The sequence below is a fragment of the Camelina sativa genome, chromosome 16 (assembly GCF_030686135.1).
Source record: "Camelina sativa cultivar CO46 ecotype springtype chromosome 16, ASM3068613v1".
Classification (NCBI taxonomy): Eukaryota; Viridiplantae; Streptophyta; class Magnoliopsida; order Brassicales; family Brassicaceae; genus Camelina; species Camelina sativa.
Window position 1 is genome coordinate 7,985,675 of NC_141895.1, and position 14,329 is coordinate 8,000,003.

Consider the following 14,329-nt stretch of genomic DNA (forward strand, 5'->3'; position numbering starts at 1 on the left):
GTGGATTGTCAAATTCGTGAGTAAAGTTATTGATTTACATTATACTTTGATATAACATCCTCATTTATTTATGTTTTCCTAATCATTATTCCACATACTTCATAGGCTTTTTTAAAGATTAATAATAGTTAAAGAACAAAAATTGTCGTATAGTACAACACGGAGTAAATCTTAGAATGCAAACCTTTGATAATTTACATGTTGACAATTTCAAAAGATACTCAATTCTAGATCGATAATAATTTATTATGGACGGGGTCAAATGGCGAGCCAATACGGGTAATTCATCATTTCATTTGTTTGTTTTATTAATTCATCATTTCAAAAAATAATTATATAAACTTAAACAATATATATATATATATATATATATATAATTCAACAATTGTCCGATAGTGTACCGTGGATTAAAATCTAGTTGGTATACAGAAAGCTAGAGAAAAAAAACCATGACCGAAGGAATATGAGATAGAGCCCAAATTTAGAATGCGAGTGGACATTCTAAAAAAGCATGATTTATTGTTTTGGAAACAAAACTTAAATTGTGCTACTTTAAGGAAATTCTCAAAACAAACAAATTTACAATTTGGAAAGATAAAGCAATTCACAATTTAAAAAAACTTAGTTTTCTGAAACTTTGAAACATTAGAAATAAGGAATAAACATTCTAAATCCTTAAAATAAAATTATAGCTAAAAAGAATATATTAAATATGTATATTATTTTTTGAACAAACTATACTAAATGTGTTTTATGATTTCAGAATTATGTGAAAATTACCTTTGTGCTTTGTATGAACATTAGGTTTATGAGTTCAAAAATTATGTAAGCAATAATTTGTTACTCCTAGAAACTTTCTTTTAATATGATCTTTAGTGGCCTTTCTTTTAATATGATCTTTAGTGACAATTTTTATATTCGGCCCACACAAAACTCGAACAGTACTCAAACGGTGCAATAATTGAAGATAATAGAAAATGAGTGGATGAAAGTCAGTTGCCGTTTCAAAAAATCAAAGACCTTTGTTATGATTATTACCCAAAAAGAAGAGTGAATGTCTTGCGGCATTAAGCGTCTCTCATATTCCTAAAGAGCGACCAAGAGGAGATCTAGTTCCTTGACGCCATCAAGAGGTTTAGTAAATTTTTCTCTTTTATTCTTTGAAATTTTCTTTGTCTACCATTGAGATCTTCTGGATCTGTACTACTATTTTTTTTTGTCTCTGTAATTGCATCAGGGACTACACAAAAGTTAAATATAGTTAAAGAACAAAAATATTGTTGAAGTTTTAGGTTTGTCAAAGAAATCTTAGGATGTATAAAAGGTTTTAGTGATTTTATTGCTCACGGCCGTAGAAATATTCTTGATTGAAAAAATTTACACTCTAAACGATAAGTGTTTCCTCATTTTGAATATGTAAATCTATGATAATAAAACTGTTAATGACAATATATATTTTAATGGAATATGTATTTTTTACTATATATTTCTATTTTTATATGTGCATATACCTTCATTTAAAACTTATATTTCATATGCAAGGCGTGAGTGTCTATGTGAGATACCCAAGATCGATGTGTGTAATATAAAATTCCTCATTGTCCAACTTTAAGATTTAGTCAAAAATGAAATCCTGAGAGTGCTTTGTTTTTACTCTTGGCGATTATGCATGGTCATCAACAGTATTATGGCGGCAGAAGCCATAGTTGGGGAACTTACGTCTTTTGGTATACAAAAGCTTTGGGACCTACTAAGCCAAGAACGCGAGCTATTTCAGGGAATCAACGATCAAGCAGTTACTAAGCTAAAAAGTGATCTAAACTTGTTAAGCTCTTTTCTCAAAGATGCAGATGCAAAGAAGCATACATCTGCGGTGGTGAGAACTTGTGTTGAAGAAATACAGGAAATTATTTATGACGCGGAAGATATAATTGAACCATATCTTCTTAAAGAAAAACTTGGAAAAGCAGGCACCAGGAATCCTATCAAAAGACTTGCTTTCAGTATTCCAGATCGAAGGCGATATGCACTAGAAATTCGAGGCATACGTACAAGGATCGCCGAGGTTACAAGTAATATGCGGAGCTATGGTGTAGAACAGATAACTGTGCAGCTTATTGCTGGTGGAGGGTGTATTCCGCAGCGTCAACTTGGTATACAAACATTTCCTAACGACCATGAAAGCGATTTTGTGGGATTGGAGGCAAACGTTAAGAAATTGGTTGAACATTTAGTGGAGAAAGATGACATTCAAATTGTTTCTGTTACCGGGATGGGTGGTCTTGGTAAAACAACCATTGCTAGCCAAGTCTTTAATCATGAGGATGTAAAGAATCAGTTTGAAAGACTCGCATGGGTGTGTGTCTCACAGGAGTTTACCCGAATATCTGTGTGGCAAACGATCTTGCAGAATCTCACATCTAAAGAAAGGAAAGATGAAATACACAAGATGAACGAAGCTGAACTCCAGGATGAACTCTTTTCATTGCTGGAAAAATCCAAATCACTAATTGTCTTTGATGACATATGGAAAAGAGAAGATTGGGACAAAATCAAGCCAATTTTTCCACCCAAAAAAGGTAACCACTAATTCTAATAAAAAAATTGAAAACTACACATACTCAGTAAGCTCTTTGTGTTTGGTTATCATGAAAAAAATGAGTAAACATTTTGCAGGTTGGAAGGTGCTACTTACTTCTCGAAATGATAGTGTCGCAACACATTTCAAATTTAAACCAGAATTCCTAACTGATCAAGACAGTTTGGACACTTTTCGAAAGAAAAGCAATGCCAAGAAAAGATGATCCTGGTACGCATTCAAAGGAAGGGATTTTTTTTCTTTACATTCTGGAATCTGGATTACGAGTGATATATATGTTTTGGGATGATCATAAGACAATCTTCTTAGCCCTGAATAATTTGATTGTAGTATACCATTAGCACATCCTAATGATCTGTATAATATTTGTTTTATGATAAAACAAAGTTGGAATTGGGTAATCTAATCAACCTAGAGATATTGGAGAATTTCTCAACAAAGCATAGCAGTGTGAAGGATCTTCAACGAATGACAAAGCTAAGGAGTCTCTCTATCCGTATCGAAGGCAAGGGGTGTGCTATGGAAACTCTATCCTCATCTCTAAGAGAAATGAGACACTTGGAAGATCTTAGTATATGTGATCCAGAGGTTGATGCTCCCACGAATGATGAAGAAGGATTTGTTTTGGATTGCGTTCATCTCAAAAACAAAAGCTGGAGTTGTGTATATATATGCCAAAGTTACCTGATGAACAACTCTTTCCTTCTCACCTTACAACCATAACTCTAAGATATTGTCGTTTGGTGGAGGATCCGATGGCAGTTCTAGAGAAATTGGTTCAGTTGAAAAAGGTTATTTTATCTTTTGGATCTTTCTGTGGGAGGAGAATAGTACGCTCGGGCGGTGGGTTTCCTCAGTTGCATGACCTTCAAATAGAAAAGCTTGAAGAAGGCTCCATGCCACGATTGCAAAGTCCAACACATCCACGATTGCAAAGGCTACTGCGGAAGGAGGAGAGGATTATTACAAAGTCCAACACATCCCTTCTGTTAAATTCGAGGATGAATGAGGCTCTCAGCCATTACGGACACAGGTATAATATTATCTCGCAAGATGTACATTTCATCATTCTCAAGTACACAAAATTCAGAGAAAATAATTGTTCTGAACAGTTTACAGTTTGGGCAATTTGAGTCTTCTAATATGGCTTTATATATTTGGTAGAATAAGCGATGTTTGTTTTCAATTACAGGAAAGTGAAATATACATGAAGAGCTGCAGTGATGGTGTTCGACGATAAGAGATAAGTTGCCTATATGAATATATTTCTCTGATATCAGAAAATGACTCAGGTCAGTTGTAATGTGTTCCACCAGTAACTAGGATGTAGTTCACGATATAGATATACGATTACACTCTGCTTCAAAAACTATAGATGAGCATTATTGCAAAGGCCATTTCATTAAAATTTGCATAGACGCAAACATCTAACAAAAAACAAACAGTAATATAATGAAACCAAGAAACAAACGACTCTAAATATTTGCGACAACCAAAAAAAAACTATGAAACCAGACTCATCTTAGGCTTGGTCTTCAGTCTCCGTGATAAACTTGGTTGCGGGAACAGACTTAGATACCAGGAAATCAGTGTATTCTTGGTACGGCAATTTCGAAAATCTGGTCTCTTTCCAAAACTCTGGTGTAAGGAACCCATATGTCTTTTGAAGACAATCGAACGTGGCCTGCATCGTAACACCAACAACACCAAATCCACAAATTAATCAATCAATCACAAATAATAAAGCAACTATGTCCCTCAAATTAAGCAAGATCATCAAAAAGAACCACAACCATCTACAAATTGCAATTGGCTACACTTACAACTACAAAAAACAATTACACAACAGCTACTGAGACAATGTGAATATCATTATCACATCATCATCACATTATACAACTGAGCAAATGTGAACCAAATCAGACTTGGCAGCTAAACCTAAACAGATGCATCGATCAAATTAGCTATAAATGGAGGAATCAAAATCAAACCTTGACAAAGTTTCCAAGGGTTTTGGTAGATCCTCTGGAAGAAGTAAAGACATCATCAATACCAGCAAACTGAAGAACCTTCTTAGGAACCCGAGCAGCAACAATACCAGCACCTCTTGGAGCTGGAACCATCCTCACTGTAACAGAACCACATTTCCTAGTAACCTTACAAGGCACAGTGTGTGGCTTCCCAATCTTATTTCCCCAGTAACCTCTCCTCACCGGAACCACTGAAAGCTTAGCAAGTGTAATAGCTCCTCTGATGGCAGTAGCAACCTCCTTAGAACACTTGACACCCAACCCAACATGACCATTTCCATCTCCAACGACCACAAAGGCCTTGAACCGAGTCCTCTGACCAGCTCTGGTTTGTTTCTGAACAGGCATGATCGTCATAACCTCGTCTTTCAACGAAGGTCCGACTAGTAGATCTATGATTTGGTACTCCTTTACAGAAAGAGAATGGAGAGAGATCTACTCTAGCTTCTTGATTTTATCATCCTTCACTAGACGACCCAGTTTCGTCACTGGTAGCCATTTCTCTTCTTCCGCTGCACGTCCTCCACGTCGTCCACGACCTCTTGGACCACAATCACGCCCACGGCCACCACCGAGTCCATGACTGAAGCCACCACGGTCACCGCCACGCTCTGCGCCGACCTCTCCACCTCTTTCCGCCATTTGTCGATGTAGAAAAAAAAACCTAGAAGCGGCGCATCAGAGGGAAAAGGCTATTTAAAAAAATGTCTGTGGGCTTTTATATTGGGCCTATTAATATTTTTCTAACCAATGCCATTTTGCAGCTAGCTATGTTTTTCAAAGTGGAGGTAACGTTGATGACATATAGTAATTAATGTAGAGCTTAGGCTTATTTACAACAAGCTAGAACTGAAGTTACATTTTTACTCTGATTCATTGTTTTTATCTTAATAAGATTTAATAGAGAGCAAAAGCTTAATTAACGGATGAGAACGCTAGATCTCCAAAAGAACTCGGATTCACGAACAGATCTTACTTAGAACGTTGTAACTTGACGAAGAAGCAATAATGATAGGGTCGAGATCGGGAACCATATTGACGTGGTTTTGCAAGTCCTTCTTGCAGGGCTTGAAAACAAGCTCTTAGAGTTGAGAGTCCTCCTCTCTAGACTTTAGGCAAAGCTCTCTTAAAACAACGTTTATTCAATAATCCATTATTCTCCATACATGTGAGGATTCAATCCCTTTTATACATCCTTTATGATAAACTCGAATCTAAAACTAAGGAAACCAAATATTCTAATCCTGATCCTTTGGAAATAAATAATTATTAATTAACATAAGATAATGAATCTAATGGATCCAAATCCGTAGACACCAACGTAGTCAATTATATGCTGCATCAAGATTTATTTTGGAAGTAACATTTTATTCACAATAATTAATAAACACCAACACCACAGTTTCAGCAAATTTGAGATATAGACATACACATAAGCACATGTATAACACAAAAGCATTACAGACCTTGAAGATCACAGTAATAACCTGAGACGAATCTCCCTTTTCAACAACAAACGTTTTCAGAACCTTAGAAGAAGTAGTAATCACTTCAACAGCATAGTTTCCATTATACCCTCTAAACGGAAACGCACCGTTTTGATCAATATGTCCATTAGCATGAGAGAGCCAAGCTTTTTTCACTGACAAAAACCTTTATCAAGCTTCAATAACATCTCGTTATTCACATCGTGATGTTTGAATTTCCCGTTGTACCTATTTAAAAGACATGTTAGACGATTTTGGACTGCGGTGTTTATATCCATTTTGAAAATGGGATGAACTCAAGATCTATAACCAAACACTCAGAACCTTTGAGCTTTTCACTATATTAGAAATCTAATTAAGTAGATTACAATTCATTTAATTGGGTTTACAGAACAACTAAAATGCTTTAGTTTACCATCTGAGATTTCTACCACTAACTAGAACATATCAAAAGAACACTTTCTCTCTTATCTTTCTAGTCTACCAAAAACAGAGTAACCCTACTCTCTCTCTCAAGAAAAAGCTTCTCACAATTTTTTTCACTTCAAAACAGCTAACCCTAGCTGATCCCACTCATCTCCATTTTATAGTCATAGGTCTCCATGGATCATCTAGGTTAGATAACACGATCTTGGATGACTCCAAATCACCAAGAAAATATCTTCCTCTCAACCAAAATGTGATTTGTGATCTCCTCCTCGTCATCACTCCACTTCGCGCCAAATCCACGTCATCACTTAATCCTTGTTGAATACTCCTTTGACTTAGAACACCATGCGCCTTGTTCTAACAAGCTTGTAGAATTATGATGCCCATAAAGGTTTCACTCTCAGTCTCTCCCTTTTTTTATTCAATTTGTCATTCCAAGCATACCTACAGGCAAGACCTAATGGACACTCACAAGCACACATCATACCATGCCAACAAAAACGAGATCCAAAGTACAAAAGATGTCAAGACTAGCTTTATTGCAAAAATTAAATTGTGTCCAAAATTAACCATTACACATGTAAGGTCTCAAAATAAAAATGGGACATAACAGGAATCATAAAGCCGAAAGAAAGAAAATAAAACAAACTGAATTTCCCCTAAGTTCTAGACTTCCCCGCAAGACCTAGTTTTCTATCATTCAGACACATTATCTTCAAAACCCTCTTCATCATATTCAGGCTCAAAGTTCCTACGAGCTGAGGAGGTATCAAACCAATCTTGGTCAATAGGCTCAGTTTCAGCTTCAATGTCATCAGCTTCCGATTCATAACCTTGAGCCTCACTGTCAGCATTCACTCTACGAGTCTGATCATTTGAAGAGTGAGGGAAAGAACCATAATCTCCCCCTGCTTGATTGACACAATTGAGTAAAAAACCCAACAACACCACATATACTAATAACAAACACCATAATTCCGCAACCAAGGAGCATCCAAAGACAAAGGCACCAGCTCGACATTTAAAACCACCTAGACCCCCTCGAACTTCAGGATTGAATTTCTTTGGCTTTGGTGATAATTTTCATAATGCTCAAGATCGATCTCCCTTTGAGACCGAAGGACCCTATAGATCAAGTTAGAAAAAGGCAGGACATTCTGGATTTGATTAGGAAACCGAGCTGCTCGTTCTACTTGGTCGTATACTAACTTGCCAAAATTGAAAGGAATCTTGTTTTCCAGCAGATACAAAAGCTTGGCACGATCAATGGTGACATTGGATTTGTTAGTCTAGGGAATCCAATTCAAACAACATATAAGATACAACCCAACCAGTGTCTTAGACATCACAGACGTCCGCAAACACTCAGAACCTCTGAGCTTGACGATTTAAAAGACATGTTAGACGATTTTGGACTGCGGTGTTTATGTCCATTTAAAAAAGGGGATGAACTCAAGATCTATAACCAAACACTCAAAACCTCTGAGCTTTTCACTTAATTAGAAATCTAATTAAGTAGATTACAACTCACTTAATTTGGTTTACACAACAACTAAAATACTTTAGTTTGGCACATGAGATTTCTACCACTAACTAGAACAGATCAAAAGAACACACTCTCTCTTATCTTTCTAGTCTACCTTAAGCAGAGTAAACCTACTCTCTCTCAAGAAAAAGCTTCTCACAATCTTTTTCACTTCAAAACGGCTAACCCTAGCTGATCCCATTCATATCCCTTTATAGTCATAGGTCTCATGGATCTTCTAGGTTAGATAACACGATCTTGGATGCCTCCAAATCACCAAGAGAATATCTTTCTTTCAACCAGAATGTGCTCTGTGATCTCCTCCTCGTCATCACTTCAATTCACGCCAAATCCACGTCATCACTTAATCCTTGTTGAATACTCCTTTGACGTAGAAAACCATGCCCATAAAGCTTGTAGAATATGATGCCCATAAAGGTTGCACTCTCACGTTTAGTTCATGTGTTGGATCCATTTCTGAACATTTGATTGGACTTCCCAAAAGATACAATGTCCTCTGGTTTCTATGTTGTTGCTACTACACAAGTTTAGCATATCGTCTGCATCTTGGTAGTAAAGCTTCCCTTGCTTTGATTCTGTCTATTACCATTTTAGTTCGTTACGAAACACTGCCCAATTATTGTTTTTCAAGAAGAGCTCGACAAAATCTTCGTTATCAATATTTGTTCTGCTTATGCAAGTTCCAACCAGGAAACTGTTTCTTATTTTTCGAACTCTAACCATAGCTCCAGACAGATTGCTAGAATCAACACCAGAAAACTTGAGGGTAACTTCACTCTTACGGATCTGCATACGACAAAAGTTACTATAAAAGTCTCATGGTACTTATTGTATATTACGTTGTCACATTGTCTTCTCAAATTTTTAATTCTTGCGACTCGATCACCCGGAAAAAATCTGCAATTCAGCGACCATGAGATCAATGCCAGAAGAAGGGCCTTGAACATAAACCAAAGCATTAGAAGGCTACTTCTCAATTCGGAAAGAACCACCGATCTTATGCCATCTATCATCATTGATCTGTGTAACATCCCAAACCCAGTTTTGGGTGGGTTTCGATCAACACCAAGGAGGTTATCGGTCGACACCACTAAATTGGTGGTTGTTTGGTTTGTTTCAAAATCGATCGGTTTAGCTTGGCTTGGTTTGAAAACCCTAAGTCTCATTTTAAAAGGCAAGAGCAACCTACTTTTAAAGGGGTGGTCTTTGGTCGCTTCTAGGAGGGAGGGAGAAAGAGAGAGGGTGCTTGTGAGTTTGATCCTAAGAGCAAATGGAGCCTTGAGGAGGGTTAAGAGGAGCAGAGGGATCTGTTTTGGTGGTTCTAGAGGAGAGAATGAGAGAGAGTTGTAGCCTCTGACTTGGAAGGGAGGAGAAAGGAGATCCATCCTCTTCATGTGTAAGGAGAAGGATTTGAGCTTGGTGGTGGATTGAGAGAGACAAAGAGGCTTTCTCATAGCTGTTATCAAGGTAAGTTATGTTTTTTTAGTGTTAGATTGAGTAGAGAATAGATGATTGTAGCGGATTAGGAATTTTTGGCGAGAAAAAGCTTGAAGGAAGGCTGTTATCGTGATTTCTGGGTTGGTGTTGTTTGACACCATTGTGGTCGTCGGTCGACACCAACACCTGCGGATGAATGCGCAAACTGGTTCGGGATAACGTCTTCAGAGCATCGTTTGGAGGATGAAACAGAGTCCGATTTGGCTGAAATTTGGTCTGGAGTGTCGTTGTGTTGTAGGCTTCGTATCCAACGATTGGTTTTCCAAATAAAAGGTTAGTTTGTGATTTAATCAAGTGTTCATATTGTGGTACAGCATAAACGTTTTGTGGTAAGGTTGGAGTGTCGAGCAACACCAAGGTGGTGTTAGGTTTGGATGAGGAGAGAAAGTTGCATTAGGTTTGGATGAGGAGAGGTCAATGAAAGTGATGTCATGGGTGTCGGTGTTGAACGACACTAGGGGAGTGTCGATCGACACCACGTGTGTTGGTTTGCAAGTGGTGCGATGGATGACATTAGACATTAGGTGGAGGTGCCGTTTGGCACTAGAGGAGTAGATAGTGAATTGGAGTGTTTGTGGGGAAGTATTGTCCATGGCTGGACGAAATCAAATATTCCAGTCCACCTCTCTTGTTACTCAGTCGCTAGGAGTGGTTGGTTGTGCAACTCAGTAACTAGATGAGGTGGGGTTTGGTGTGTTTGTGGGAGTTTTTGTAAGGAGCGATTTCTACGCTGGTTGTCTCATCGTAATTATGGGGTTCTGGTGAGATCGTTTCTAATGGATTCTGTGTGAGGAAAGGGAATCCGGGTGCGGTCGTTTCACATGGTGATCACGCAACTCCACCCAAAGCAACTTACGCTCCTCCACACTCTTAGAAGCATAGACAAATGAACAGACTCCTCATTAGATTCCTCTAACTTTACGGAGCAAGTTATCAGCTGACTACTCTTAAAAAAAGGAGTTTGACATTACTACGCCATACCACCCAAAGTCGACCACGTCGGTGATGTTCATAGTTTGTCAACAGCGACCAACCTTTAAACAGTTTACCTCCTAACCACTGAGCTTTCGTCTCCCGAACCCGAGTCTCAATCAAACAACCAAACTGAAAATTATTTTTCCTCACCCAATCCTTTTTGATGGAATGTTATGAAAATTTATTTAAGCAACGAACATTCCAATAAAAACACGACATTTAATGATGCATGGGGGGGGGGTATCTTATTACGCGAGTCTTTAGGGATAACCCTATTTGATTGCTTACGAAGATATGATACAGTCTTATGAGCAGTCTTTGATTCTCAGGGAAGCAATTGTCTTAAAGGACAATCTCCCTTTGTACCACGTCCCTGAACCACAGTCCCAGTACCAACATGGGGATCAGATGGACCGGCCAGCTTAGCTGAATCAACTTCAAAAGTCGTGTCTCCAAAATTCCCCGACTGATCTACGTCCACCTGCTCGCAGTCCTCACCAAGAAAAGAGTAAGAATTGGAGAGGAGGGAGACTGCATCGTGAGGAAAAGCCTTTGTTCTTTTCCCTGAGCTGCGTGAAGACTTTGGAGTAATCCAAGCTTCCTCCAAGGTCTCCTCAATACAGACAGTTGCTAGCTTCTCCCCAGCAGAGACCATAACCACACTATCACCAACTAGACTATCCGTAGGGGTTACAATGGTAGTTGGAACCAATGATGGCACTGTAACAGCGGAAACTGAAGGCTCCTTAGACACTTCTTCCGCGACTATCTCCTTACTTGTAGAAACAGACTTATCTTAAACAACCATAACAGGCACAAAGAGACAAGTGGCACTAAGATACCCCCACTTCTTACAACAACTACACATGGGAGGCAACCAAGGGTATGAATAGTGGACAGTAGTATCGATTTCTCCATCCTCCTCACCCGTGACAACATATTCGCTAGGCAAATTTTTTGTCAAATCCGCCTTCCACCAGTATCTGAGCTTTATCGAAACTTACACAAGCTTCCGTTTTCAGGTGTAAACGAACCGGTTTGCCAACAGCACTCGCAAGAAATTCTAACCCCTTGTTTGTAAACATGGAGTGAGGAATATCACTGAGAGTGACCCATAAAGGTATGGACTTCATGGTTGGATGAGAGTCCTTTGTTAAAGGCGTCCATTTAGAAACAATCATTGGAATGTCATGATGTTCCACATGCCCAAATTTAAAACTCGATGCCGCATGCCTTCATTCCATATACGAAACTTAACCATAGACTCATTAATCTCATAGACATTAATCAATGATGACTTATCCCCCAAACGCCAAATTTTTTCACTATCATGTGGATCTTTCCCACATGAGGTGCTTTAGAATTAAGAAACTTCCCTAAGAGAAAGTCCTCCCAGATTGGTTTCGCATCAACGAAAACCTCATGAGGCACCACCACTCTCTCTCGCCCATCCACCTCTAAAACCACAAACTTTTGTTGAGTGAAGACACGGTTTTGGGCTACATGAACCCAAGGCCTTCGCATCTTTGGAACCGCCGTTGTTGGATTTATCAAACCGATTGCCGTCTCGACTCATCGGACCCCTTTGAAACAGTTTCCACCTCCACAACCCTCAGCCCAACAGCCTTGGATACATCCGCTGAAGGAGAACCTGCCTACCCCCCCCCCCTCCGGACCCCGGGACATCCGTGGAACAGCTCAGAGAGACCACCAACGGCTGCATACGTGACCCAAAACTAAGAAAACCCTAATCGCTCTTTTTTCCTTAGTTTACTAATAATGTCTTCTATCAATCAACTTAATTCTTTTTTCATTGTAATTCTAGAAAAGAGTGGTGGATGTCGTATAGCAATTGTAAGTTGTAGCTTTTTCTAGTGGATGATTTCTGGACTAGGTCCTGGGGATGTAGGTTGTTAACCGAACCCCTTTAACACATCGCTGTGTCTTGTTTACTATACGCACATACCGATTTGTTACACTCTCTCATCGTACAAACACTCATATATCTAGCGCACATACCTGTTTTCAATTTAAGCAACTGAATATATAAATCATAAACACAAATTATGATTCAATCTATAAACACAAATTAAACATCATTACCGATCGGGTAGCAGCACAACGGAAGTAAGGACGTCATGGATTCTGTTTTCACTGTAATGTATAAATGGTAAAATCACTTGTACACATACATGTTGTTGGAAATCGACTTCCACCACATTTGTTCCCCTAGCTAAACGAATTTGCAGAATTATAAATTATCTTCCTGAAATTTTTAATCAGAAATCACCAAAATGAAGTATCATCATGAGATTAAAACTTTCAAACAATTATATTCTGCTACACTACTCAACAACGCAAATCTAGTGAATCCTTCTTTAGCTTCCCAAACATGTATCTGTTCATTTTTCGAATTGGGGACCATGGTTTGTTTTAAGAGCCAACTCAAAGAACACAAACCAAGTTAGAAAGATGTGCTATTAAATTATTATTTTCTTACAATAATCTATTAGTAAATTGCAAATGTACCATGACTCAAAACCTTCAATTATAGAAAATCCTTAAATAAGATATTCTTCCACCACTAGGGCACTAAAAGAGCATCTATATTGGTCATACACTGATACCCAATAACCCAATTCATGTGCCTTAAACATTTTTTATAATCTATATAATTATTTTCACAGCATTTTTTCAGAAGAAGACTTGGAGTTCAGACTTATTTACATACAATACCATTGTAATTAATTGTATTATTAATTTGAATGCTATATCATTAATTTGAATCACTCTTTCTATATTTAAACAGCATTTAATAAATGACCAGTCATAAGAGTGTTATTTTGATATCAAATAGGATTTTATTTACGTGTTATTTTTACGATGGAGAATTAAGTTTTTAACTTATGTTAAACATAATATAGATTGTAACATGTTATATTTACATGTAAACAGCATTTAATAAATCACCGGTCATAAGTTAAAAACTTAATTCTCTATTGTATTTGTCATTTAAATTTTTTTTTTGGATATGGTTATATACAATATGCATTATCAATACAAACCACAAACATTACCTCTCCAAAATGATAATTAAAAATATGTTATTACAAAAACACTTTCTACGAACATAGAAACAAACCAAACCTATTAACAACAATATAACTATATGAATTATACACAAAAAAAATTTCCTTATGAAAACTTCCCCGCACGTACGTGCTACAGCACGGACAAAATATTTTCATATCATTATATTTTTTAAATTATATAATGTAAGTATTTGTATATTATTTGTATGAAATCCAAATATCGGATTTCAGTTTGGTTTAAATTTGGATTAGTGCGTATGTAACATAGATGTATCTACTTTAGGATGAGAAGGGATCATGTCCCATTCCATCCCCTCTCGTCCTAAATATTCAAATGGAGACTTTATATATTTTGTGAAGTAATTCTCCACTTTAGAACGGTTACTTTCAGAATTTTAGTATTTATAAAAATGTTAGATCGATAGTTTGTTAAAATTGTTATTATTTTTTGATAATTCCAAATAACTAAATAAAAATTAAATATTCAAATAGAATTTGGGTATCCCGTCTAAATTTTTATCCAATCTCTATTAAAAATATTGTCTAACAAGTAATTATTTAAAAGAGAACGTTCATCATTGTGACATCCCGGTTTGCGGAGAGGTTTACGCCACCCATGTCACCAAAGTATAGTCATTTTTCGGTCAAGGGTCCCGAGAGAACTTCAAAGTTAT

The 14,329-nt window shown here is 37.4% G+C and overlaps 1 protein-coding gene and 2 pseudogenes across 2 annotated transcripts; 1 reads left to right on the top strand and 2 right to left on the bottom strand.

The window, feature by feature from the left end:
* The first annotated feature begins 979 nt into the window (after nucleotides 1-979).
* On the top strand, nucleotides 980-3,942 carry LOC104750193 (putative disease resistance protein At1g58390). The gene is given in 7 exon segments (XM_019238516.2): nucleotides 980-1,133; nucleotides 1,684-2,579; nucleotides 2,677-2,762; nucleotides 2,764-2,950; nucleotides 2,952-3,247; nucleotides 3,250-3,632; nucleotides 3,792-3,942. Coding segments are annotated over 6 exon segments (1,863 nt in total). The 5' UTR covers nucleotides 980-1,133; nucleotides 1,684-1,687; the 3' UTR covers nucleotides 3,811-3,942.
* A 39-nt stretch (nucleotides 3,943-3,981) lies between these two features.
* LOC104750192 (small ribosomal subunit protein uS5y/uS5u/uS5v-like) lies at nucleotides 3,982-5,297 on the bottom strand (annotated as a pseudogene). Its single transcript, XR_015584049.1, has 2 exons — nucleotides 4,591-5,297; nucleotides 3,982-4,283 (listed from the first exon to the last, which is right to left on the bottom strand). The product of XR_015584049.1 is annotated as a small ribosomal subunit protein uS5y/uS5u/uS5v-like (transcript).
* Nucleotides 5,298-5,902: 605 nt separating this feature from the next.
* On the bottom strand, nucleotides 5,903-7,891 carry LOC147925274 (uncharacterized; annotated as a pseudogene).
* Between the last annotated feature and the right edge of the window lie 6,438 nt (nucleotides 7,892-14,329).